This window comes from Acomys minous (genome assembly GCF_964271855.1).
Source record: "Acomys minous genome assembly, chromosome: 8".
Taxonomy (NCBI): Eukaryota; Metazoa; Chordata; class Mammalia; order Rodentia; family Muridae; genus Acomys; species Acomys minous.
Genome location: NC_140489.1, coordinates 107,242,499 through 107,270,224, shown reverse-complemented (window position 1 = coordinate 107,270,224; position 27,726 = coordinate 107,242,499). Strand labels below are relative to the sequence as shown.

The following is a 27,726-nucleotide window of genomic DNA, read 5'->3' as shown; positions in this document are numbered from 1 at the left end:
GAGGAGCTACCTCCAGTCCCTCCTCCTAACTTGCCTCACAGAAACCTGTTCTACAGGGAGGGCAGAGAGACCAGAAAGTTCTCTAAGCAGATAAGGATTGTTGGCTTCCAAAGCAAACATCCCCTGGCAATTTAACACTTCTCAGAATTCACAGGAGGCTATAAATGACCACCCAGGGCTTCCTTTATGCAGAACAGATTTGGTAGAGGCTAGGTGAAGGTGGCAGGGGAGGTGCAGGGAGAGGCAAAGAGACTTGCAGGAAACTAGTTTGCTGCCTGAACTATGGCTGAAAGGCAGCTCACCAATTGGCTTTCACCTGGCTATTTATAGAATGAATAAAAAGAACCGTTTAGGGAAATAAAACACATTCCCTGACCATGACAAAGTCTAAAAGGACCCAAGTGCAGCCCTAACCTATGTGACAATATGTAAAACAAGCCCCTGCCACCGAAACATGTTCATCCTTGAAGTCTTCGTTCATTTCATCAGTTCTAGGGTACACTCTTGGCTTTTTAACATCGCCGAAACAAAGACATATCTGGGTTTTGTGTGTTTGTATGGCTTTGGTTCTGGCTTATTACAAAGGCCCTATTCTGCAACCCAAACTGGTCTCAAACTCATGGATCCTTCTGCCCCTACCTGTCATGTGCCAGGGTGACAGGCATGCTTTAACACAGCTGGCTTCCTCAAGAGTTATACCAGCAGCAGTTTTTTCTATACAATGTGGTACTATTATGCAGGGGTCCCCACCAAGATGGCAGGTTAAAGACAATGAATTCTAAGTCACTTGAAAGGAGGACTATCTCATCGAATTCTGGGACTAAAATAGGAACACTGCAAATTCCTGCCCGAGCCTCAACAGCAATTGACAGACAGACAGACAGACAGACAGACAGACAGACAGAACAAATATTATTCCTCATGTGTTGATATAAAAAGGAAGCTGTGTAAAGTCAAGATAAGAATAAAACACCTTAGTTTTCAATCCCTCAGAAAAGATTAGCAACACTTACAACAGATTAGCACTTACAACAGAGCTCTCACCCACACTGGTCAGATAAAGTTTATTATTTACTTTTAAGTTTTAAAACTAGCTAATGTTTTATACTCAGCACATTAGAAAATGTTAAGGAAAATTTAGACATATCACTTCATCTAATATAAAGTATTAATATGGTTCTTGTATCCTTTTACTCTGGTTACTTTTGCATTGTTTTAGTAATTTGCATGGAATGGAATCCTAAGATCAGTTAACTACTAGCTTGCATCTATCAATGCCAGGTAATCATGAAAGGAGAGGCCTTTCAGCATCCTGTCCCCTGGACTCACAAAGCTCTCAATTTTAAACTTACAGCTGACTCACCACATGCTCTTTATTTTTTATTTCTCAATTCAGCATGTTAGAATTTGAAGAACTGTGGACAATCCTTGGCATCTCTTTTACTTTATGTTTAAATTATTACTAAACTACCATTATCAATAATGACCGATGGGGCCAGTGAGACGGCTCAGCAAGTAACAGCTTGACAACCTGACCTGAGTTTGATGGCCAGAACCTGTGTCCAAAAAAAAAAAATCCAGATGTGGTGGCACATGTCGATAGACTAGCATTCCTGAGAGGCACATCCAGGAAGCTTGTAAGCTAGCTAGCCTGAAATACTCAGAGCAGCAGTGACAGGAGGCTGCACTGAAAGATGAAAGGGAAAAATCAGCTCCTGCAAGTTGAGTTAGTCACATATGCATGCATGCATGCATGCACACACATGCGCGCGCACACACACACACACACAATACACTTAATAAAGAAATCAAGAACCCTCAAAGCTTTCACACAAGTCCTTAAAATACAGTTGAGTTCTTTAAGCTCCAAGATCACTATAACTTAGCCCAGAGCTGTCAGGGGGTAAAAGCATAGCTTCCTTGCATGTTCTGGCAGTACATTTTTTTTAAAGTTTATTTAATAATATTTTAATCTAGATACCTAAAATGAGACTGCTTCAACATTTTATTAATATATAAAATGCTTGAGCTATTTTCTATCCATCCTCTTCCTACTAAGTCTTTTAAATCTGATGTGTGTCCAGGTCTTTCGGTATCGCCTCTGCGCAGACACATGCCGTTGTCTCCTCCCTTGAGAGTTAATCCAAACACCTTGCTAAGGGGCCGTGCCTCAGGAAGGCAGGAGCAGCCCCCGGGATGACAGCTCACCTCAAACATGCTAAGGACACAGGTGGAATAAGAGACCTTTAATGACATACAGAATTCTCCTCCTGTCCCCTAGCACAGTCGAGAGCCTCAGTGAGGGTCTGTGGGTGCGCCCACCTTTCTAAGTAAAACACGCGGCTTTGTTCCTCTTTTGTCTCTTTAGGGTGCGGGCAGAACCTAATGGGCTTTTCCTGGCATTTGGGCTTCCTCATTCCTTCTCTACACAGCACCTCCAACCCACTGGGTGGCTGCCCATCACTGTGTGCCTCCTCTCCATGCCAGCCTAACTCACGGACACGGTTTCTCCTTCTCTCCTCCATTCTCCTCCTCAGGTGGCTGCTGAGATCTACAGCCTGCCTGCTCTGGGAATTTTCTTTTGGATGCTAATAAACTATACACAATTTTCCACTCAGTCTATTCTTAAATTATTTTATTAATGGGACAAAGAACCCAGAGAGAAACCCAATTCCCCCAATAGCATACAGTGACTCTGGTAACAACAGCATTATTAATTTTGCCTGGCTACACCTTGTCCAACTTTCGATATACTATCATCATTCCTGTTCCCTTCCTCTAGTCAGCAAAATAATTTTCACTTACCAAGCATCTACTAAGTATGCCAGGCCCTGATACTATGAGCTTTCCATGTGTTCCTCACAAAATCTGCTACGGGATAATTGTCACCACCATTAAGGAAATGCAGAATGAATAGGAGGCATGCAACCACACCAGTGTTGCGACAAAGCCTATACTGCCTCTCAATAGATGATCCTATCCACAAATGAGCCATGACTTATGACAATGCCACTCTTGTCACCAGTAGAGAAAGAAGGGGAGAAAAATAGTGTGTATAACATGTATTGGGGCACCCAAGAGGTCCGCTCATTTGCTTGCTCTTTTACCTTCAGACCCCAAATGGCTCCTTTCCCCAGAGCCATGCAGATGCACAGAGAAGCAGCCACAAGGAGATGGGCATGGCCAGCTGGAAGGAAGAGCTAAGATGGTCTGGCCAAGAATGGAAACAACGGTTGAGATTTCTATAGAGCTCACACATCTGGGGCAAGCCAGAAGGCCACTGCCACTGCTGACCATGACCTGTGGAAGCCAGAGCCCAGTGTGTGGGCGCCAGTGCAGAGACACAAAAGCAGAACGACTGCTTATTTTGAATGAAATAATGCCTTATTTAAATGATTGCATTATTAGGAAAAGGGGGGGGGGGAGAGAGAGAGAGAGAGAGAGAGAGAGAGAGAGAGAGAGAGAAGAGAGAAGAAAGAGAGAGAGACAGAGAGAGAGACAGAGACAGACAGACAGAGACAGACAGACAGAGGGGGGAGAAAAGAGAGAAGGGGGGAGGAGAGAGAGAGAGAGAGAGAGAGAGAGAGAGAGAGAGAAGAAAGAGAGAGAGACAGAGACAGACAGACAGACAGACAGACAGACAGAGGGGGGAGAAAAGAGAGAAGGGGGGAGGAGAGAGAGAGAGAGAGAGAGAGAGAGAGAGAGAGAGAGAGAGAGAGAGAGAGAGAGAGCGCGAGCGCATAGGTAGCTGGGAACGTGAGCTGCCAGAATTTCCCTCCCAGAGCCACACAGAACACAACCAAGTGAGAAGACGCAGCTGGCTCAGGAGCCCTGAGCACCTGTGTGGCTGCAATACTCCACCTCTGAGCCTCAGTTACCTGCGGGGTAAACCAGGCTATAACTCCAAGGCTCTGAGACACCCCAGAGGTGCTGGGGCTCAGAGGTGCACTGGTGCCATCTAGTGGTGGGATAAATACACTGGTCATACAAACTATTCAGAATCAGCAGGCTTCAAGAGCTGAAAGGGGAGCTCACTCAATTAGAAATCAATTCAAAAGAAGCCAATAGGAAATCATGGCCTAGAGAGAAAACAGCTCACGCAGAGCTCCGCGATTACTAGTTCAGTGCCTACGGTACTTGCCAAACTTCAACACCTGAGACGGAAAGCAACCACTGAGGGGCGCACAGAGCTCGCTGGAGGGTGGTGAAATCACTTTTATATCTGCAAAGGTAACATTTACAACAGCAAGGAAACAGGGAGAGATATCACAATTTTCTGTTTTGCTCTGTTTTTCAAGACAGGGTTTCTCTGTGTGGCGCTGGCTGTCCCGGAACTCCTTCCTGCTCTGCAGATTAGGCTGGCCTTGAATTCAGAGATGCCCCTTCTCTGCCTGTGCTGGGGTTAAACACGTGAGCCACCACCACCTGGCCGGTGTTCTGACTTGCCGCTCAGATTTCCTTCTTCCTAAGGGTGGGTGGGGGTCTCCACATGAAAATCCAAGGTTCACACTTTTCTGCTAAGTCCCTTCAAGCCAATTAATTGCTGTGCATTGGTCTGTCACCTGTACTAAAGGTCACCACAACCCAGCCCTAATCCAGCCAGTTCTCCGTTCTCTGCCTTCTGCTTCCTTCCTTCAGTCCCACGGCACCAGTGCAAACAGCTGTTGGATGTAGCTCAACAACAGGAAGCACCCTGGGCCAAATCCGAGATCGCCGCAACCACTGTTTGGTGGCGGCTTTTCCTGAGGATGCGTCGCGCTCACTCCTTAAATATGTGCACAGCAGTCTCAGGCTCTCCTCACTGTGGGTGCAGGAGCATCACCTGTCCGTCTCAGCCTCCCTGAATGGACAGCTTCCTCCGTTCTCCCATCACTCTGGGCTACAGTTGTTGAATGCTGTTTCCCTCCTTGTTTGCATCTGGTTACAGCTATCTGTTAATTGCCTACTCTTTCTAGAAAACTCAGTGTGTTCATGTCATATGCTTCTGAGACTCTCTTGCTAGGTTTATCATCCTATTGGGCTGGGATAATGGGCAACAGTAATCTGCTACCATTGCTCGTGCACTGCAGTAGGCAGGAGAGAAAAGTCCCATATTTATTACAGAGGGCTGACTGCGGACCAGGAGTGTGCGAGCCCCGCACATATGCTGCCTCTGTTTTCCCAGCAGTGGAACGATGCAGGGACTGGAATCTTCACCCTATGCAAGCACAGAATAGACTGGCCTGTGCCATACAACTTGGGGGTCCTAGGATCAGGCAGCGAAGTTTTGCCCTCCCCACTGTACTTAGTCTCAGTCAGCCTGGATGTTATTGTAGGGCTCAAGGCTCTTGGCAGTTCTACAAGTTAAACCTTGAGAGCTTTGTATTGCTTTTTAATTGCTGATCAGTATAAGAGGGAGGGAGGGAGGGAGTGCAGGAGAGAGGGAGGATGAATCTCTTTTTCTGTGCATATTATTCACATATTCCACCCTTGAAATGTGTGTGAACACCAACCTCCTTGAATCTTCTACTACAAGTAATACAACCTTATGCAGAAACTATCAGATTACATTTCAAATAGAGATATTTTATCCTTTCAAAAACTAAAATAAGTCACGCATAATGTCACATGCCCACAAGCCTAGTATTAGGGAGCCTGAGGCAGAAGAATGACAGCCTCAAAGCCAACCTAGGCTGTGTACTGACAGTCTGTTTCAAAACAAAACAAAACAAACAAACAAACAAAAAACACTACATAGGCAGCGCACATTTGCCCCGTAAATGAAGGGTGAGTGCGGCCTGGGCCTGGGATGGTTAAAGCCACAGAGCACCATGCTACAAAGGTCAGGCTGGCAGGGAGGTCTGCTGGATGGATCCTGAAAATCAACCTAACAACTTCATTCTGTTTTTGAAGGGAAAAGAGTTCTAAGCTGACAGCTTGAGGTATTCGGGCTCTCTACAACTTGGCCTTGGCCAATATGGCATTGTGTCCTGTCATGATCTCCACAAGAGGTAAGCTGGGAAGTTAAGAGCTCTGGAGCTGGTACACACTACTAACATTTCTATTTCTTTTCCTATGAAGGGGGTAAAAGCACTAAGGACCTTGGTGACTGTGCTGCTGGCTAATGACACCCCAGAGTGCTTACAAAACAGTACCTGGAACCAGGTCACATGCAATACTAGTTCCTGTATTACCATTAGGACAGAATAAAATAAGATCAAACTCTACAGTCACCAAGAATCTCTGCTTTCTAAATGACTGCTGTTTGCATATGCAGGCTCTTGTTCCCAGAATACATGTCCCCAGTTTTCACTTCTGTCCAAATCTAACGCCCTCTTTACAGCCACATCAATACCTACTTCTCCCTCAGGCCTTTTCTGATCATCACAGCCTCATTCACCCCTGGGCGGCGCACTGCCCATCTATTCTACCACTTTTTGTGTGTGACTCATACCTCCTCCCTCTCCATTTAGCACACGGAAACCAAAGAATTGCAAGTCTGCATCTTAACATCTTTTGTATGTCTCAGTACCTCACAATGCGCCTTCACTCAGGCTTTTTGCTCTGGGGACCATCAGCTGTCTTTTCTTGAACACAGCACCATCACCTCAGATGCAACATCCCAAACCACATCACCTGCCCTGCAAGAGGGGGTTTTCCTTCCTCCTGATCCTCCTGTGGCTATTTGAAGAGTCTGGGTCTGCACTTCCCTCTGGTGGGGAGGCCTGGTGGCACTCAGATAAAGAATAAGCAGGCTACCAAGACGAGACTTGATAGCCTATGACCATTTAGTGGGGGAGGCGGTCTCCCTCGCTCACAGACATAGGGCAGGGGAATAGGGTGAAAGTGGGAGGGAGGGAGGAACAAGGAATGAGAGGATACAAGGGATAGGATAACAATTGAGATGTACTCTGAATAAATTAATTTTAAAAATCTTATGAGGAAACTGGGTCTGGCAATGTCACTCAGAGGTATAATGTATAGTTAGCATGTGCCAGCACCAGGGTTCAATCTCGTATATTACACACATACAGACACACACAGACACACAGACACACAGGCACAGACACACAGGCACAGACACACAGGCACACACACACACACACACACACACACACACACACACACACACTGACCCCAAGGCTTCCTTCAATCCTGCCAACCTAAGAGTAAACTCAGAAAGTTTCCCTTTGTGACAAACGTCAGCCTAGTCCTGCTTCTGCTTACTGCTAAGGTCACTAATACTCACCTGTGACCTTCATTCTTTAGTTAAACTTGGGACAGTACCATTTGTGACATATTGGTCAATTACACAAAATCTATTACAATAAAGTCCTCTAGCCATAAAGTTAGGTAACCTTAAATCAGGGCCTGGAGTGGTTCTCCCTTTGTCATTTTCCAGCACAAACTCTCTGTTTCTGCTCATGGGTTGGCACAGTGTAATGCATCCACATCTGCATCTGGTACATGGCAGGGACTCGATACTATTTAGTCAGGAGACCACACAACATTCTATCCAAACAATAACCCTCTCGAGGAGACAAAGAACACAAAAGCAATATAAAATACATGATCTGTAAAAGCCTATTAACTAGTTGCCAGATGTTGGTTTTTATCATGTTAGTAGGAGACTTAAAGATCAGTGTACTAAAAAGCCCATATTCAAAAGTGGTATTATTGCCAGCTATAATTAAGTTCAAGTGTAATTATCAAGCATCATTCCAGGACTCAGGAGGCTGAGGCAAGAGGAATGAACGCTGGGCCATTTTGGGGCTACAAAGTAAGATAGTATCTCAAATTACCACCACCACTACTATTAATAACAACACGGAAACTACTTACTGGGAAATACATAAAGCAAAACTGAGTCTTATTTTGCGTAATTTGTGTCCTCTAAAGCAAGTAGCTTCATCTTCAATGTTTGTTTAGCTTACATGAATTTATAACAGCACTTACAAATGTTAGATATGCCCCTATGACACTGAATTTCTCATACTTTTTATCCACAATGCATTAGTAGGTCAAAAAACTAAACTATTACAAGAAATTAATCTATTGAAACCAATTTTTCTCATTTTCATTTGTCTAGCAAAGAAAGTGAAGTGTTAAAGAATGACAAAAAAACAAAACAAAATTCACCCTCACAGGTACAAGTTCCATTTGGATATAGCCTTCTTTTCTTTTTTAAGATTTATTTTTATTTTTTAGGCTCTGTATATGTGCATTGGAGTATAGCTCTGTGCACATGAGTGCAGGTGCTGCCAAAGGCCAGAGGAGGGCATTGATCTCCTGAAGCTAGGGTTACAGGCAGTTGTGAGCTTGTCTGTTTTCCTCCCCTCGTTCCCCTTAACTCCCTGAGCCAACATGGAATTAAACCATTTTAATTCTTACAGAATTAAAAATAAACACTCCTTGGCTGGGCGCCATGGCACACGCCTTTAATCCCAGCACTCAAGAGGCAGAGGCAGGTGGATCACTGTGAGTTCAAGGCCAGCCTGGTCTACAGGGTAAGTTCCAGGACTGCCAAGGATACACAGAGAAACCCTGTCTTGAAACCAAAACAAAAAAACAAAAAACAGCAACAAAAAACAAAAAACAAAAATCACTGCTTGGATGGGCCACCCAAATAGCAAGCACGTACTGGAACAGCCATGTAAACTCCTGAATCCATGCTTTTCCTCAAGCTCTTTCTCCACCTGAGAAACCAGCTCCCTCCAACCGTCCCTGTGCCTCCATCATGCATTCAACAACTACTTCCTGCATCCCATCAGCAGTAACCTCCCCACCCACCCAGCAGGGACACTACTGGCCTTGCCGGTCATCTTGAGTATCTGAGCCTTGAGTTCATACTGTAGTAGCATCACATGACCTTACAAAAGCGAGTCGTCCATTAACCAGGGAGAAGAGTTAAGGAGAAAGGAAGCTTTTCAAAAGGCAGCGCAATATAATAAAGAAAAGGAAAAGCCCGTGTTGAGCTGGGTTGGAACACTTGACGGGAAGGACCATTTTCCTCTTTCCATGCTACACACACTGGTTGGATACCAAGGAAATTCATTTTTACTTCTTGTATAAAAGTCAGGACAACAGGAAAATGACTAACAACAGAAATAAGAACTCACGTTTTAAATTGGTCTGTATGTCAGCAAATCCTGCCTTGAAGAATTGGTTAGATGTCTCCCCTACTTTCAGCTTTTAGTGCCCTCAAGTCAGAGAAGTCCAAGATTATGTTTCACTAGGGTCTTGAGTATCATGGAAAACCAAATGAACAAACAAGACAGGCGGGAATGGGTGGATGGTGGCTAGCAATCTCAAAAGCACTGAGGCAAATGCTCTGTGTCCTCCAGCTCTCCAAGAAATGCACCATAAACAGCATGTTTGTGTGCAGCCCAACCCTGACACAAAGCAAGTAGTGCTATTTTTGTACCAATGCTCTGCAGATGCCTCTCTCCATTTACCTAGATTTCACATTAAACCTGATCTTTTGGACAGATATGAAAATAGTGGTCAGCATTTATTTTTAATTCTAGCTTCTCTTTTTTGTGGCACTTAAAGGAGACAGCATAGCATAATGACAGCGCTTTCTTCAGAGACACCCGACCCTGGGTCACAAGTCTACAGTGTTTGAGTTATAGCTTGTAATAGTTCTACACAATCAGAGCACCAAATGCCTGCGTAGTTTGGCATTTGCTTCAGTCTGCCTGAATTGAAGACATATGGCAGGCTGCAAAGCATCCTCATATGATATCTGTTGGTACTGTGACTCTGCCTTGAGCAACCGTCATTTCTTTGTCTCAGTAATTAGTTCTAAATTGTAATAACAAGGCCATCAAGCCTGTCAAGTCTTCCCTGAGACTTCCCCCACGTCATCCTTGTGCTCTGGTGTCCCTCCCATACCAAGAGCTGCCCTGGGCAATGCAGCTTGTTACTACCCAGTGCCCCCTCTCATAGCCAGTGCGGACAGAACAATGGTCCTGGGCTCCTTCTGCACACACCCCATTCTTGCACTGAGGACAAAGCACGGCATAAATCAACGTCAGTGGTTCCCTAACAACCTAGAAAAGACAACCAGTCTAGCCTCACATGTAAGACAGCTGACAGCCTGGTCCAATCCAGCATTCCCACTGTCACAGCCTTGCTTCTTCCCACTCTGAAGAACGAGCCTGTTGGCCAGCAATTCCATCCCTTCAGCCCACACTAAGCTTTCATTCCCAGGCTCTGCTTGGGCTCCTGCACCTGCTGTCAGGCCCTCCTTTGCTTTAGCCATTCAAGTACATCTTGTCTCTCAAAGACAAGCCCATCATATTCTCTTATGTGAGAGGAGGAAAGAGTGACTTGTGTTAGGGCATGGATTTTCAACCATAGTGCTACCCACATAGCAGGCTGGAAAAGTTAGTATAGATGGCTACACTATGCATTATGGGATATTTCATTATGGAACAACCCCCTCCTCTGGTATTGCTCGTTTTTTAGATAGCATATACCCTCACTTTCCCATTATCAAAACCAAAATTATCTCCAGAAGTTATGTAATCACATTTAGTTAGGATCACTGAGCTGGTCCAGCTGCCAGTGAAAACCAACTCCAAAGCTGTATGTTAAGAGCCTTTTCTGCCAAGTAATCCCCATTAGCTTCAGTAGATTCACTGTACGAGGATGTTCTATTCTCCAGACTGCTGCCTGTCACTGGTTTTGGAGGATACTAGTTGCATTCATTATCCAAAGTGAGAAAAGCAAACAATTAGCTCAACTTCACACACACACACACACACACACACACACACACACACACCACTTAAATTTCATTTTTAAAATGCTATAATGAAACCTGATTTGAAAACTAATTTTAAAAAAGCATTATCTGTTTTTGTTTGTTTGTTTGTTTTTTGTCGTTGTTTTGTTTTGTTCTTCAGTGTAAAAGACCACTAGGCCCACTTTTCTTGCACACCTATTTTCATAGCATTTCAGCACTATCTATAAAGGCAAGAGGTGGGAACAATGCAGATAACCACCCAATAAGCAGGCAAACAGAATGTGACACAATGAAATAATATCCAGTCTCAAAAGGAAGAAGTTCTCATATCTACTGTAGCATGGATGAGCCCTGAGGACACTACACTAGGTGAAATAAGCCAGTCACCAAAGACAAATACTGAGGGCTGGAAAGATGGCCTAAAGGTTAAGAGCACTGGCAGCTCCTGGAGATGACCAGATGAGGTTCCCGGTAACCAAGGGCTGCTCACAAATGTCCATAACTACAGTGCCCGAGAATCCAATGCCCTCTTCTGGTCTCTGTGGGTACTACACACACGTGGTGTGCTTACACACGTGCAGACCAAACACTCATACACATAAGAAAGAGCGACGACCACTGTATGACTCTGCTGTTATGATGCAGGTCCATGAGAAAGACAGCAGATGTGGCTGTCAGAGGCTGGAAGAAGGGAATGAGGACGAAAGGCTAAAGGCTGTAAGAGTTTCACTTTCACAAGATGGAAAGGTTGTGGAGACCAGTTGCCCAACACTATCAACCTAGTTCATCTTAATGAATTGCATATTGACAAACGGCAAAGTACATTATATATATATATATATATATATATATATTTAACCTCAACTAAAAACAACAAAAAACCAAACTGTTGGCTCCACAGTCAGATCATCTGGGTTGTTAACACCAGCTGGATGCCCGAAGAAGGACCTGGCTCATGACAGTGCTATAAATATCAGCGGCCAGTTATAGGTCAGGGTGTCCAACCAGCAGCCACGACCTGTACAGGCTCCAGGATGGCTATAAATGTGGCCCAACACAAAAGTTAAACACTTACTTACAACATTATGAGATTTTTAATGATGTGTTTGGAACTTGGTTACATGGTTCCTGAGTATAGGTTTTGTAGCTCACCAAGTTGCATTGCAACAAAGAAAGTGTATACGTACTCTTCCTCTTTGGTGGATGGCAACACTCATAACACAAACATGGCTCCTTGACATTTGTACCAATGAGGAATACAATGTCACTAAGGAGATGACTTCTTTAGTGCCATTAAAAGGCACAGCTAAAGAAAGGTATATGAAACAATAGAAATTATGTTAAATGATTTTCTTTGTCTACTGTCAGCATATCTGATTAATTACTTAGGGTACCCTGGAAACGGAAGGTAAAAATAAACGTCTCATAAAATTAATGAAAGACAGTGCAATCACTGTCCCAAATCTCACGTTCAATGAAGTACCACTGCACAGAACATCAAGAAAATATATGGCCAAAAGTATTATAAATGAGTAATATCAGGGCTGGTGAGATGGCTCAGAGGTTAAGAGCACTGGACTCAGGAGGTCCTGAGTTCAGTTCCCAGCAACCACATGGTGGCACACAACCATCTATAATGTGATCTGATGCCCTCTTCTGGCCTGCAGGTGTATATTCAGACAGAGCACTGTATAACAAACAGACAAACAAACAAAGGGTAACATACAAACTGTTATCAATATGGTGATATTCATAAGGGACAAGATATTAAATCATCGTCAATTACAGGAACTGTCCTGGCTCAGAGGAGGAGGAAGAGGAGGAAGAAAGAAAGAAGGAAGGAAGGAAAGGAGGAAGGGAGGGAGGGAGGGAGGGAAGGAGGGAGGGAAAGAAGAAAGAAAACCGACATCTAAGCTAACTATGGTAACATCATTACTCTCGAGGGATATGAAGGCTAAGACAAGGTCAAATATCAAAAAGACGTAATGATTTTCAACACGACATCACATTACTTGTAGTTATAAACAGAAGTTATGCCAGACCTTGATGACAAAAATGAAAAAGTCTTTAGCATTTTTAGTTGATTTAGCCCCTGACTTAAATAAGTACATATTTCCTTGAGGTAAAAACATAGCCTTGCTTCACAATCTGACACAGAGTTTAGAAACCAGTTTCAGGATTTCCATGAAAATGTATTTTGGTATATCAATGACTTCATTTTCAATTGACATAAATTGCCAACTTACAAATGGAATGCATAAAGCTGCAGTCTAACATTTAAAAAAAAAAAAAAGAAAACAAAAAAATCCTGTGACCATGTGTCTTTTCCAGACTATTTTCTAAGTCATTGTCTTTTTTTTTTTTTTTTTTTTTTTTGCTTTCTGAGACAAGATGTCTCTGTGTGTAGCCTTGGCTGTCCTGGACTCACTTCGTAGACCAGGCTGGCCTTGAACTCACAGAGATCTGCCTGCCTCTGTCTCCCTGAGTGCTGGGATCACAGGTGTGTGTCACCACGCCCCGCTTAGGTCCTATCTTCATGGAGACAAACATCATGCTTTTTTCATGTCATCACTTTTTGGCAGCACCTACATTTGTGAGCAACTATTTTACAATTTTCTTTTTAGATTTATTTACTTCATGTGCAGCAGTGTTTGCCAGCCTGAATGTATGTACACCATGTGTGTGCCTGGTGCCCAAGGATCTGGGAAGAAAGTGTCGGATCTCCTGGAGCTGGAGTTCCAAACTGCAGTCCTCGGCCAGAGCAAAGTGTTCCTAACTGCTGAGCCAACTCTCATGAGCAGCTACTCTCAGCAAAGCACACTGAGAGTAAAACCAGAGCCACGCTAGCTGCTAGCACTCTGAGAGCTCACTGAGAACTGCATCTGCTCCCATCACACCAGATACCGACACGTCAGCTTTAAAATGCAGTGACAAATACCCAACTGGTCTTATGTTACTTTTATAATCAAATATTACATTTATGATTTTTTTTAATCAACAAATTTTGTTATTTGGATATGTTCATTTTCTTTATTAGTGATCACAAACTTAAGCCCTGCTCAACAATCTTTTTTTTCTTAAGATTTATTTACTTATTAAGTATACAGTGCTCTACCTGCATGCACACTTGCATGTCAGAAAAGGCATCAGATCACATTACAGATGGTTGTGAGTCACCATAAGGGTGCTGGGAATTGAACTCAGGACCTTTGGAAGAGCAGCCAGTGTTCTTAACCGCTAAGCCATCTCTCCAGTCCCTACCTGCTCAACAATCTTAAAGGACCCTCTGAAGGGGCCGCACATGATCAGGGTTGTTGTGTGAGGGCCTCCTGCTTATCAGAAGTAGCAAATATCAAAAAACTGTACAGACTCTTTTCTCATGAGCTTTCAGTATTGCTTGTGGATCTAATGTGTAGCATTAAGACAGTTCTCCATCCAGTGAGACCCTCAGGAAACACAGAGTTGGCCACCCTTGTCTGAGCAAAGACATTTCCTGAAGCCACTGTTCATGCACACTGTTTTTCACTGCATCTTTGTCTGTAACAGGCAAGGGGTAGGGGCAACCTAAGCCTCCACCAGACGAATTATTCAGGTAGTGCACATGTGCGGGAACTGTGTCAGATGGAATGAGAAGGCACTGTAAAGTCTGACACAGAGAGAAAAGACAGTCTAATAAAGTCAACTGATTAGCATTATGCACCAATAAAGGTAATTTCCCTTAAAACTGGGTCCTCTCTTGCAGACCTACCATGAATGTAAGGATCTAGTTCCCTTCTGCATTAATTTTTCACATCTTAAAAAGTTGTTTAAATGGAGCTGGAGAGATGGCTCCCTCAGTACAATGTTCAAGCACAGTGGCCTGAGTTTGGTGGCCCGCATGATGTACAAAGGCCCAAGTGGCAGCAGGCCTCCCTAATCCCAGCACTGGGGATCAGACAGCAGGGTCCTCAGACTCAATGCACTCAACACAGCCTCGATAGTGAGCTCTGCAGCAGTGAGAGATGCACTCAACACAGCCTAGATAAGGAGCTCTGCATCAGTGAGAGACACTGAGAGATCCTCCCAAAAAACAAGGTGGGCCGCTCTGTCCTCCATATGCACCCACACACACATGCACCCGCACATGTGATTGCACGTACACAACACACATACATACATACACACACACACACACACACACACATACACACACACAGAAAAATATTTTTTAAATGTTTTGATTTATTTGCATGTGTGTACATCTAGACATTTCCTCCTTAAATAATCAGAAGCCATCCTACGTGTTACGGTATTTATAGAAAGAAAACCCCAAGCCAAGGACCAGAGGCTTTCCGAGGTCCTACCTGCATGGGATTAATCTTCACTGAGCGTTCAAAGCACTCCACGCATTCCCGAAACTCCTTGTTCCGAAGATGGAGGAGGGCTTTGGAGCGCTGGGCACGTGCGCTGCGATGTCGTGACAGCTCCCAGGCTTTGTCGTAGCAGGAGTGGTCTTGTAGGACATCTCCAAGCAAGCAGTATAAACTTGGCGTTTCCTTTTTCTCCAGTTCTCGCCTAAGGATTTCTTCTGCCTGGGAACAACAAAAAGAGCAAAATCACTTAATTGTAACTACCTGCTATTTTTAGCACACGTTCAACCTTTATCTCACAGTCTGTGTATTTACAGTTACTTGCTCAGGAGCACAGGCTGCCTGAGAGAGGCCCAAGAAAAAAACAAGTGTGGCACAAGAGAAAGGGAACCAGGGGAGGCAGGGCCTACTCTAAGGCCCTGGAATCCCCAAGGCTCTGTGTTGCTCCCACCTGCAGGCCGTCCCCTCCCCCAATCCTGGTCATTTCCTGTTTGCTGGGCCCCACTGTTGCTCTTAGAGAAGTCTCTTTTTTCTTTAATATTTTACATATATATTTATATTAGTACACATATATATACAATAAACTATAGCAGGAGAACCATGAAACAATCAGGAATTATATTGATGTTACATTCATAGTGTTTTGGCTATTTGTATTTGGCAACATTGAAGAAAACATCTTTCTATCTTGGTGAGTCTAAATTTCTGAATGTAAATCAGTATCTATCATATCTCATCTTTATCAACTTAAAACATCTGTCTAGACCTAAAAACATCTTAACCCCTAAACAACTGAGCTTAATTGTAGAGAAGTGTCTTTACCTTACCTTGTCCTACTGCATGAGGACAGTTTTGTTGGTTTTTAAGTGTTCTATATTTAAGTTGTTGAACTTTTGTTTAAAAGAAGAGATGTAATTTAAAAACAAACATGAAATTTATAATTCAATGCTGTAGAACATAAGTATTTCCAAATAATATAAAGGTTATTAATTTATCTGCAAAAACTCTGTGACAGAAAAAGACAAACATTTAACTAAAACTTCATACAATAGTGGCCATACCATCTTTGGTGAAATAAGCTTACAATGTGGTTCAAAGCATTTCTCTTGACAGGATGGCGCTTAAACTTTGTAGCACACCATTCCACAAATTCCAAAGCCGACTCACTTAAAATTCCTTTCTGTTCCATCTGTCACGGTGGACTCTGTGGTCTGTGATAAACATCACAGTCACTCAGTACAGCTGTGACTACATGCTCTGTCCCCTGGAGATCTGGGAATGAATCTGCTTGCCGAGTTGGAAGATGCCATGCTCATGAACAAACACTGGCCATGATGCTCAGTGAGGAAAGAATTGTGGAATTTCTTTCTTGGTGCCTGAGACTAAAGCACCCTCAAGTTTAGAGCTTTGTGTCCTGAGTGACAGGGTGCCATGAAGGAACCCAAGTGAGAGGTAGGTCAGCTGCTTCCAAACTCACTTAGACAGCCAAAGGAAAGGAAACAGCCCTGGGTGTTTGCACTCCTTGAGGCAAAGAACCAGAGAGCTTCTGGTGACCTCAGGACGTGCTGTCCTTGTCAGGGTGGAGCCTCCCTCAGGACTGCTGAAGCTCAGGTAGGGCAGACTCCGGCCCATCAGTTCTGTGGAAAAGTTGGAACTAATCAAATATGTTTCGTTTTATTTGTATTTTCTCAGTAGACTTTTAGCTACACAGCAAGTGCTGTGGGTGGGCTTGGGACTCTGGAAAAAATAACACGGAGAGACTTTCAAAGCTGCACGCTTTTCCTGGATGCTGGGTTGAGCCCTATGCTGCCATGTAAGCAGTCCCATTGTCCCTCAGTAATTCATGGGGAGAAACCACACAGAGAAGCCTTGACATGAGGACAAAGAATCCAGCTGGTCTCAAGCTATGTTAAGTGTGGAGTACTTGTGTTGGTAGGCGTGTCCTAAGTCCATGAACACCCACTGCACCGCCACCTAATTGTAACTGCTGAGAAACCCCAAAGCCCAGCCAAGCCCTCCCTAAATTCCTGTCCCACAGAAGCACACCAGAGACAAGTTTAGGGGAGACTTAAGTGGGTTTGAGCCACTATGTTTTGGGCAGATCCATACCTAGCAACAGGAGATGCAGGAGACTTAAGCCGAGTACCAGTTACCTCACCATGGCCATGAGCAGAAGAGGCCAATAATCTTTAGAGACCAGGCTCAAGGACTTTTGGATTGGTCAAGGGACAGAAACTCCCCAACTTCTTTTGCGTCCTTTACCAGCAGAGGCGGCAGTCCTCTATCCAAGATCGGCAGTGCCTCACCTTAGGATGCTATGGCTGATGCCTGCACTAGTCTATCCATAGGTCATGGCCTCTAGACGTATAAACTCACACATAAAAGGCACTGATAGATTGTAACTTATAGGGTGAAAACCGTGGGATCAAAAAGACCCTAGAGGTGTTAAACCAGAGACAAATGCGGTCATAATTGAAATCAGGCTGAACTGAGATTCCCTACAAGAGTTTTGACTCACAATGCTAACTCAAACAGCTGGGGACAGTTCTAAGTAATGTGCTCAACTACAGGATGAAACATGGACTCAAATGTGGCCAAGAACTAAGTGAAGCTGAGATACCAGAAATTCCTCATGCAATGTGGAGGATGGAATCCAACACTCAGTCCAGAGAGATAATTGATCACATGCAACCTACTCACCCACCCCAGCTCTGTCACCCAGAGGACCCAGGGGTTGCTCCCTTATCTTGGCTTTGAGAAATACAGTTCACAGGGGAGAAAAAGCATACTTGAAAAGGGCTATTATAAATGCCCTGTGTAATAGGGGAAAGCTTGTGAATACTTCACTGTCACAAGCTTCCAGATTCCAAAAAAGATGATGAGACCCAAGGTGGCAGACACCTGCCAAGTGCACTGGGAGCAAAATGGGCCTGACGACATGCACAGGCACAGGCAGCCAAAGCCATGATAGAGCATCGTGGATTGTAAGTAGTGGCTGGCTAATCCCAACCAACTCAACCAATGCAGACAGGCAGCCAACTAAGGCCAACCTTGATGTATGTAACACTTAAAAAAGTGTAAGTATTTGGGTCTCGACTCTAAGATGTCATCTCACACCAAGTTCCTATCCCTGAATATCGTTAAAGACTCAGCCTCTTAAACATAATAAAGGAGGACAGATACCACTTAGAAAGGACCATGTGATAATGTACTAAGTGCATAGCAAAATTCTTTTCCTATTTAGCTTTAATGAAGGAAACAGCCATTTATTAGGTTATTTGTATCTTGGGAAAAAGGCTTCTTTCAGGGTTCATTTTTGGTTAATGCTGATCTTTTGGAACCTAAAGAATTTGCAGGAGTCAGTCCGTTCCAGGGGAGGCCTGAAAGTCTGCTTCCCTGGCTCCTGCACACACGGCAAGCTGGATAGAACAAGTAGCCCGCAGAACCCCTGCTGGCTGTTACTGCAGCACAGAGAGCTAAGCAATGGCCCCTCAGACTTCCTCTTTCCATGTGGAAGGATGAGCCCGGACAGCACTGCACGCCACAGAAAGCCCTGTCTGAAGCGCAAAGGTGCTAAGTGTGTAGGGTACAGTTAACCCACCCAGTTAACCTGAGAGCGTGCATAGTTACTGACCAGGACATGATCTGTTTTCTGAAGCCCCGGCCCTTGAGAAGTGGGTAAGGATACAGAAGAAGGCTTTCTACCCAAGAGCTACATCCTGTCAGATCAGAGGACCCTGAAGAGCGTCCTATCCCGCCTGAGAGCAACATGAACTTTATGCTTTGGTTGTCTTATCAGCCCACCAGACCTCAGCAGTCAGTGGCCCTGGTGATACTCTACTGATAGACTCAAGAAGCCAAGATAAGAAATCAGTCAATGCCAACCCGAAACCAATTGAAAATCATGTGCTTTACACCATAGCTTATTACGAGAAAATGCTCAACTTATAAAAGCTGTCTTCATCATTTACCACCAAGGAATTCATCTATTAACTAAAACAAGAGGTTACGGTTTTAATCTGAAATGTTACACACAAGCTCTTGTTTTTAACACTTGGTCCCCAGCTATCAGCACTAGTTTGGCACCTCTAGCAATGGGGCCTTTAATGGGAACCCCCAGCCTGATGTGGGCATCGTTCTGCTTCCTGCTGAGGTCCTTCTGTGCCTGCCACACACCCACACTGCCCTAAGCTCTGCTATGTCTCCACCATCATGGTGGTCTGAATCCCTGAAAATACTGAAAGGAGATCTTTCCTCCTTCAATGCCAAGCCATTAAGACACAAGGCTTGTGAAACAAATGCTCAATCTTATATGCTCTAAGCTCTGCTAGAAAAGTAAACGTTTTTAAGTTTCCCTTTATCAGAATTTTTCTTTAACTATGTAAGATAATGCACAAAGTATCTGCCAGCAGTTTTCTGTCTTCCAGATAACCAAACTCCCAAGTCAAGGGCTAAGCCAAAGGGCACTGATGTCATGTTAATGTGCTTAATCTAGAAAAGAGGCTTCCTAAAATCCCCTTTGCTTGTTTCCAGGTCAGGATTCCAGATCAGAATCCCCAGCAGAGGGGAACCTGCTGGGGAACTGCAAGGCAGAGTGGCCTTGGCATGCCAGCATGCAAAGTCATTAAGACACAGAAGTCTCGGGCAAATACAGTGCCACACAAGACCCAGAGCATCCGGGGGAGCCCAGGTGTCCCTTGCCTTGTGTGTGTGGCTGATCTTTCCAGCTGTGAGGCAGCTCCAGGCTCGCTGGGAGAATCTCCCATTGAGCTCACAGGGCCACTAGCTGCAAAGCTCCCAGAGATTCCCACAAATCTCGTTTAAGCTTCCCTCCATGGTCCCGTCTCAATGGCTGCAGTGCCTGGCCTCTCAGATTCCGCTCAGTGTCTGACTGGCCCCGTGTGTCCGTGCCTCACACACACTGCTGGGAGCCCTCGTCCCCGATCCTCTGACTTCACACTGTAACGTTCCCACATCTTCCCATAGTTATACAAGCCCTGGCTCCAGGAAACCCCTTATTCCCAAAAGGATTCCAAGGATTCCACTACTTGCATAAATAAAGCAAGCCTGGAGTACAACCTTGCTGACATGTTACCTTTTATATCAACATCACCTTTACCTCTTGTAGCCTCCCATTAATGACTCACGGGTTCACTTGTCAGTCAGTAGTAAGTGCATTGCCCTCAGTGCCTACCTTAATTCTGAGAAACAGGTATTAACCATGTGAGACAAAGTCAAAACTTAGATTTCTCAATCAAGTGGTTGGTCTCCAACCAAAAGCCACAAACCTAGAAATCAGAACCTCTCTCTAGGCTTAATGTTGTTATTTATTCCATGGGTTAACAACAACAACAACAATAACAACAACAACAACAAGTAAGTAAGCAAGGAAGGAAGGAACAAAGAAAGGAAGAAAGCAAGAACATAAAGACATCTGAAAATCCACCAGAAAGAGAACCAGCTTTTTAGTGCTCTCAACGTTACCAAGTCCATGTGTGCAATAACACAAACCATATTCATTCAAAAGAAATGGCCGGATCGTGATGAGGACACGTGGCACTGTAACTTGGCCAGGCCAATTCCCTCTCCTCCAACTCTGTAGTGTTCTTTAAAATCTACAGCCCACAGCAGCAGTGGGAACTGGTCTAGCAGCCACCAGAGGGAGCCCACTGGGTTTGGTTCCTGTCATCTGCCATCTGAGGAAGGCCTTAAAGCCCACTTGCATTTCATCCAGCTCTGAGCTTGTGCAGGGAAAAGCCCTTGGAAACAGCTAGGGATACCTGATAAATTTCACAGCTGCATGAGGTAGAGAATAACAGAGTGACAACAAAATTGAAGAAAAGATATGACATTAAAAATGATTGATGAGCTGTGCGCAGAGGCACACGCCTGTAATCCCAGCACTCAGGAGGCAGAGGCAGGAGGATCACTGTGAGTTCGAGGCTAGCCTGGTCTACAAAGCTAGTCCAGGACAGGACATGCTACACAGAGAAACCCTGTCTGAAAAAAGAAAAAACAAAAAACAAAACAACAACCACAAAAAAGACTGACATATACCTATATCATCAGTGATTAAGTGTAAAGGAACTAAATTTTCAAACCAAAGGCAGAAACAGACAAAAAGAACAAAAAATTATTCAACTAAGATGTCATCTACAGGAGACACACTTTAGATCTGAGCATACAAACAGGTTGAAAGTAAAAGTGTCGAGGAGGGGATGACCAGGAACCAAGAAAGCTAAGGTAGCTACACTAGGCAGACAAAACAGAGCTCCAGAAAAAACTGTTAATAGGGGGAAATCACTTTTATGATAGAATGTCCACTCCATCAAGTAGAGGTAACAGTTATAAGTGGGTATGCCTACAACACATCCCCAAAGTACACAAAGCAGGAACTGAGAGTTCTGGCAAGACACATGGGCCATACAGCAATGCTATATATATGGGGACATCATGCCTAGCTTGCAGTGGGACAGAAAACTACACAACAGATGGAAATGGAAGACATGAACAATGCCACAGATGCACTGACCAGAAAGATTTCTTAAATAGTACTCCAACTGACAAGAGCGAAATATACGTTCTTCTCAAGAATCCCATGCATTCTCCAGGATGTGCTAAATGGTGGCTCATGATACAAGCCCCAGTAAATCAGAAAAGGACTGCAGTCATGCAGGGAACAGATTAAGGCACTCACCAACATGCAGAAGTTAAACACACACTCCTGAGCAGCCATGAGTCAGAGAGGAAATTACAGCAAAACTAAAAGCACATTGAGCTGAAGCAAAACAGAGACATTCCAGAACTTAAAGGACATGGCAAAAGTATGCACAGAGGAAAATTTATGGCTCTGGATGCCTATGCTAAAGAAGAAAAAATGTCAATCAATAACCTCACCTTCCACCATAAGTATCAAAAAGAAGAGCAAGCTAAAGTCAAGGCATGCAGAAATAGCAACGATAAAAGAGGCAGAGGGCAGAAATATACCAGACCAAAAGACGGTTCTGAAGCCTCAAGTCACTGAAGTTAGAAATGAGGGGCTGGGGAGATGGTTCAAGCACTTGACATATGAGCATGTCGACCAGAGTTCGAATCCCCAGAACCCAGTAGACAGGCCACTGTAATTTCAATCTTAGCGGTAGAGCCAGTATCCCTGAAGCAAACTGCTACTGTAGTTGGAGAGTCAGGATCCATGGGCTCCCAGTTCAACAGACCCTGCCTCAGAAACCCAGGGGAAAGAAACTTAGCTAGACAGAGGCCTCCACACACAGACTCACAGCTGTGCACTTGTTACTTACTTACTTACTTATTCTCTCTCTCTCTCTCTCTCTCTCTCTCTCTCTCTCTCTCTCTCTCTTCTCTCACACACACACACACACACACACACAGAGCTTTTTTAAAAGGTCAAAAAAAGAGAAATACTGCTGTTAGCCATAGAGAAATACCAAAGCTAGCAAGAGATTCTCTACTCAACAGATAGCCCACATTTAAGTAGGCTCCAAAGCTCAGAGTATCAAATCCTACCCTAACACTATCTGCTTGATTTAAAACATGACAAAATATATTCTATTTCTGACTACAGTCACTGTATTATAGATTTGAAGATTTGCTAGAGTCCAAGACTGGTGTTTCCAACCAAAGGAAACAAAAATAAACATACAAAACAAAGAATCAGCATAAAGCAGGAAAATGTTCCCACTGAGCCATGCTGAAGGGTCGAGGACTTCACCTTGGTAGCTTACTTCAGCCCCCAACTCGCAGCCACCTTGAGAACCAGGAAGGGACATGGTGGGCGGGATGCCACTTGTCTCTGCCAACCCTGTCACCTGTGGGTGCTCTGCTATCTGCAAGATGGGTGTGGAGGGTCAGAGCTCAGCAGCTTCCTAGAGAACGGGAGGGACAGCAGAGCGTGCCCATTCCCGGTCTGGCTTGACCTCTTCCCACAAATCAATGCGGTGCATTTTTGTGTTGGATGAGTTAATTCCTCCTCCTTGAGATCTTATACCTCCTCCTCCTGCCAACAGACTTCTCCCTCCCTAGGGCAGTGCTCAAAGGCAATATATCTCCTGTCCTCAACTGCATTCTCTGGTCTCTTCTCTTCTCTCCAACATGTCCCAGGTTTATCCTTTCTCCTCTACGTAGCCTCTAAATCTGCGTAATTTATTACTTAAGAAAAATAACTACCCTGGGCCCAGATCCGCCCATCATAATGTTTTTCTTGAAGGTTTCTAGGACCCTCTGGATCCCTCTATTTCCCCGTTCTCCCATGCTTCTCTCACCTAGAGTCCCACTAGGATGTCCTCCCCTCTGACCCACTTTCCTGGTAAGTGAAGGCTTTCATGGGACATGCCCCTTGGGCTAGTGTCCAGATATAAGTGAGTATACACCATTTGACTCTTTCTGCTTCGTGCAGTAAACTTCAAACCCCTACCCAGATCTAGCCAATGGACAGGACATTCTCCATAACTGAGTGGAGAGTGGGGTCTGACTTTCACATAAACTCTGGTGCCCCATATTTGACCACATCCCCTGGATGGGGAAGCCTGGTGGCACTCAGAGGAAGGATAGCAGGCTACCAAGAAGACACTTGATACCCTATGAGCATATACAGGGGGAGGAAGTCCCCCTCAGTCACAGTCACAGGGGAGGGGAATAAGGGGAAAATGGGAGGGAGGGAGGAATGGGGGGATACAAGCAATGGAATAACAGTTGAGATGTAATATGAATAAATTAATAAAATATATTTTAAAAAAAGAAAAAGAACTACAAGAAAATGTCTGCAGTGTGCAAGAATGCACCACTGGGGCCCTGTGCACAGCCCCTGCACCATCAGTCTGCAGTATCAACATGTGACCAACTAGGAGTCTTCAGAGTGGAGAACCCTCTAGAGCTGCTTGCTGCTCTTCCCTGTAAGAAAATCCGAATTAGCATGGAGGGGTTGAAATAGGTCTCACTGTGTATCCCAGGCTTGCCTCAAACACATAGCTAGCCTGCCTTCGCCTCCTAAATCCTAGCATGACACATAGCTCAGATGCACATTTATAAAGACAGAGGAAACCTTGTCACTAAAATGTCTATTAAAACTGTAATACAAGATATGCAAAGGAAACTTACTCATCTACTTTGTTTTCACAATCTCACACAATTACTTTTCTTAATATTGAATGTGAATCTCTGCACACACTTAGAGCTCGGACTTAAGCAGAAGCTACAATTACAGTTAAGATAATAATACAGGGGACCTGCACTGCTTAGCCCCAAGGCTGTAAAGTGACCAACCCTCCCTAGGGGAGGAGCCCAGTGCGCCTCATCAGCCAGTTAGTACAGCAGGTTGGATTTGGACCCAGTATTCATTTGGCTCTTGGTTTGGGGTTGTTTTGGTTGGTTGGTTGGTTGGTTGTTTTTCATCTTTTGGATCTCTAAGAGAAGCCAAGAAATTTGAACTTTTTAAAGGATGAAATCTGAAATTTTTTCTCTGATTTTTTTTTTAAACACACTGTGAAAGACAGACAAAATACCCTGCTGGCCTACATCCACCTACAAACTGTCAACGTTCAACTTCAAACTCAGAGCATAAACTCCTAGGATTTTGTGAGACCCAATCCCACCATTCCCTGTGCAGTTCAGGTAGGACTGTCAGAGAGGAGGACCAGTTCACTTACATCTATAACAATATGTTGTTCTAAGTTATAAAATGGAAATCTGAGAGTGGATGGAGAGAGACCCCACCCTCCTGCTCCAATCCTAGACAGCACTCAGTCAGGCCTAGAGTTTGGGGTAAGCAGCAAGGGTGCAGGTCACATTCACTCTCCAATGGGGGGCGGCGCTCCAGGGTTTACTCTTTGTACTTTAGTCAGAAGAAATTCTCAGACAAACTGCGCTTCCTGGCTGTGAGTTGTATGTTGATCACTGTGGGTTAGTGGAAGGAATTAAAATTTAATGTGTGGTAAGAGCAGCCCTCATCTGGTCAGCAGACAAGAAAGGGGAGCTGGCAGACAAGCAACTACGGGAAGTCCTCCCATCAAAAAAAAAACGGCAGGCGGAGACAAGTGTGGACGCGATGGTTCTGCACAGAAAGGGTACCCTGACGACTACTGAGACGACAGACAGTCCTAGCAACAAGCCAACCACTCCAAGTGGGTGGAGAGAGGCAGGCCCAGAGCTTAGGAGGTGCTGCTAGAGAGTCAGAGAGCTGGCTCAGGCAGGACCATTCGCTCTTGCTAAGGACTGGAGCACGGCTCCTAGTATCCACACCAGACAGCTCACAACTGCCTCTAACTCTGGGGCCTCCATGCACATCCATGTGCGCACACATATGAACACATCACACACACACACACGCATATGAGCATAATGTTTTAACAACTAAAAAATAAAATTAAAAAATCTGGCCTTGGCAATAGGCTTGAGTTAGAAAGAGCCATGCGCGTGTCTAGGTCTAACAGTGCCATGTGCAGGGACTCACAATGGGTCGCTAACTCCAGGCTTCTCCCTGGAAGTAGAGAACAAGCGTGGGCCGATTTCACCACAGAGAGATTAGCTCTCAGAGACCCTGCCCTGCCCAGACACTACAGCCCTGACACAGGAGGCAGGAGGCCTAGGATAGCTTCTCCTCTTCCCAAGGACAGTCCTGCTGTCAGGACAGCTTCCTCCTGGTACAGAGTCATGTCCCATGAGCAATAACCCAGAGGTGCAAAGCACAAAGGCCCCACGCCCAGCTGCACCCTCCCAGCCTGGCCTGTGTAGTGTTTCTGAGGCACACGCTCAGAGCCTGCTTCTTGCATTTATGTGCGACAACACCAGGCTCTGACTGGATTTCGAAAGGCATACTTGCCAATCCAAACACTCCAAGGCCAAGATAAAACAGAGTAATTTAAAACAAGACTCATTATCTGATTAGCTGGGCACCTCCTATTTGCATTACCCAGCTGGGGAGCATTTTCAATTATTATGCCTACGTGGAGTTTACCTTAAAAATCTAATCTCTACTTTTTAAGGGAGTAACAATAACCATGAAGGCAGGAGGCGTGGGAAAGGTCAGGCTTTAAGGGGAATGATGTCGGCTCTTGGACGACAGAAGCTGCCAATTACCAATGTTAACCAGTGAAATGACAAAAGTGGTTCATACTTTGCAGTTTCTCACGAGCAGCATGTAAGGACTACGAACTAAACACATAAAGAATAAGCCATGACAGGCGCTTAGGAAGTGCATTATCAAACAACAAACTATGGTGTCCTTGTAGTTACTGTGTGAAAATCGGAATTCCTAACGGTCCTCCTTTCTATTTTTCAAGTTAAAATGGAAGTGCGGACAGAAGTCTCACTACTGAGAACAAAACAGGACGGTAGCAGGAGACGTCTGTAAGGAGGGTTCTACTGGCGTAATTTCACTTGGGCCTATGGTGCCTGGGGACACAGCTCTAAGTAACATAGACAGATAGAAGAGCACAGGGAAATGAGCCAGCTAATGCCATATCAGAGCAGTCCTGGATGCTGAGGAGCTGACAGCAGCAGCATAGATCCGGAGAGCAGGCAGAGTCCAGACACTGTAAAACACTGGAAGGAGACCCAAAGAATAAGCCAGAGTCAGCTAAGGATGACAAGCATTCTTGACACAAGAGCACGAGCATGCAGCCTTGAACTGCGGCCATGCCACCAAGCCAGGGAACTAGAGGAGCTTCCGGTTCCTGGAACCTTGGGAGGACATGGACAAGAGACTTCGAGGGAGGAGGCCATGAATGACAAAGCTTCTGCAACCACTCACTGCCCATCCTGGAGACAAAAGGGAGGTTACTGATGAGTGGACTGCCGTGGTCAGATATTGCCTTGGGAAGACTGCTCTGGCAAAGAACACACAAGAAACTCACAAGTCACAGAAAGGAAGTACTCTTATCTTGGAAAACAACAAACAACAACAACAATCCCTAAACTGATTACTAGAAACACTCAGCTGTTTTCCAAGTAACACAGTTACTTGTAACTTAAAAAAATGCTAAGAATCCATGGTTACAGTTACTTCATGATCAAGATACAGCTATGTGATCCCCGGCAAACTTGGCTCTCTATAAAGAAATGAGAACCCTTAGTCCTCCCCACACTCTTCCCTTCTGTCCTCACCTCCACTCAGCTGATGCCAGCTCTGCCTTTGTTGCTTATTTAGAGACCAAACTAGGTTTGCTCAACAAAATGAGATTTTGCCATCAACTGGAGGAAACTCTGATAAGTGAGCCAAATAACTGAAGAATTAATGTTAAAATATGAGAACTAGCTCTGGTTCTAGGGTCACCCACAATTAATCTCAGATGTTTTGCCAACAGCCATTAACTAGCAAGAGTGTCTACGGGCAGTACCCTAAACTAAAAACTCTAAGTGCCCACCAGGTAAGGTGCAAGCATGGTCACCGTAACAACCATTAGGCTCAGGTATAGCCTAAAGGAGCCATTTAAAAATCAAGCATAAAATGCAAGGATTAAATTTCAAGCATCTAGTGAAATCAAAAGGTGGTGAAAACCACTGGCACATGGCCAGACACCAGAAGCTCAGCTGTTCCAGAAATAAAACATACATTTTTTTTTTTTCCTAAAAAACTCCTACTTCAGTGTCGGGAGACATGGATGGTACAGTGGCTAAGAACACTGGCTCCTCTTC

At 44.6% G+C, this 27,726-nt stretch overlaps 1 protein-coding gene across 1 annotated transcript in view; it reads right to left on the bottom strand.

The window, feature by feature from the left end:
* LOC311604096 (tetratricopeptide repeat protein 27) overlaps nt 1-27,726 on the bottom strand; it is a 130,247-nt gene that overhangs the window by 39,642 nt on the left and 62,879 nt on the right. The window contains exon 13 of the mRNA XM_084793636.1: nt 15,073-15,300. Within this exon, the coding sequence (XP_084649762.1) occupies nt 15,073-15,300 (228 nt within the window). The remainder of the gene's footprint in view (nt 1-15,072; nt 15,301-27,726) is intronic.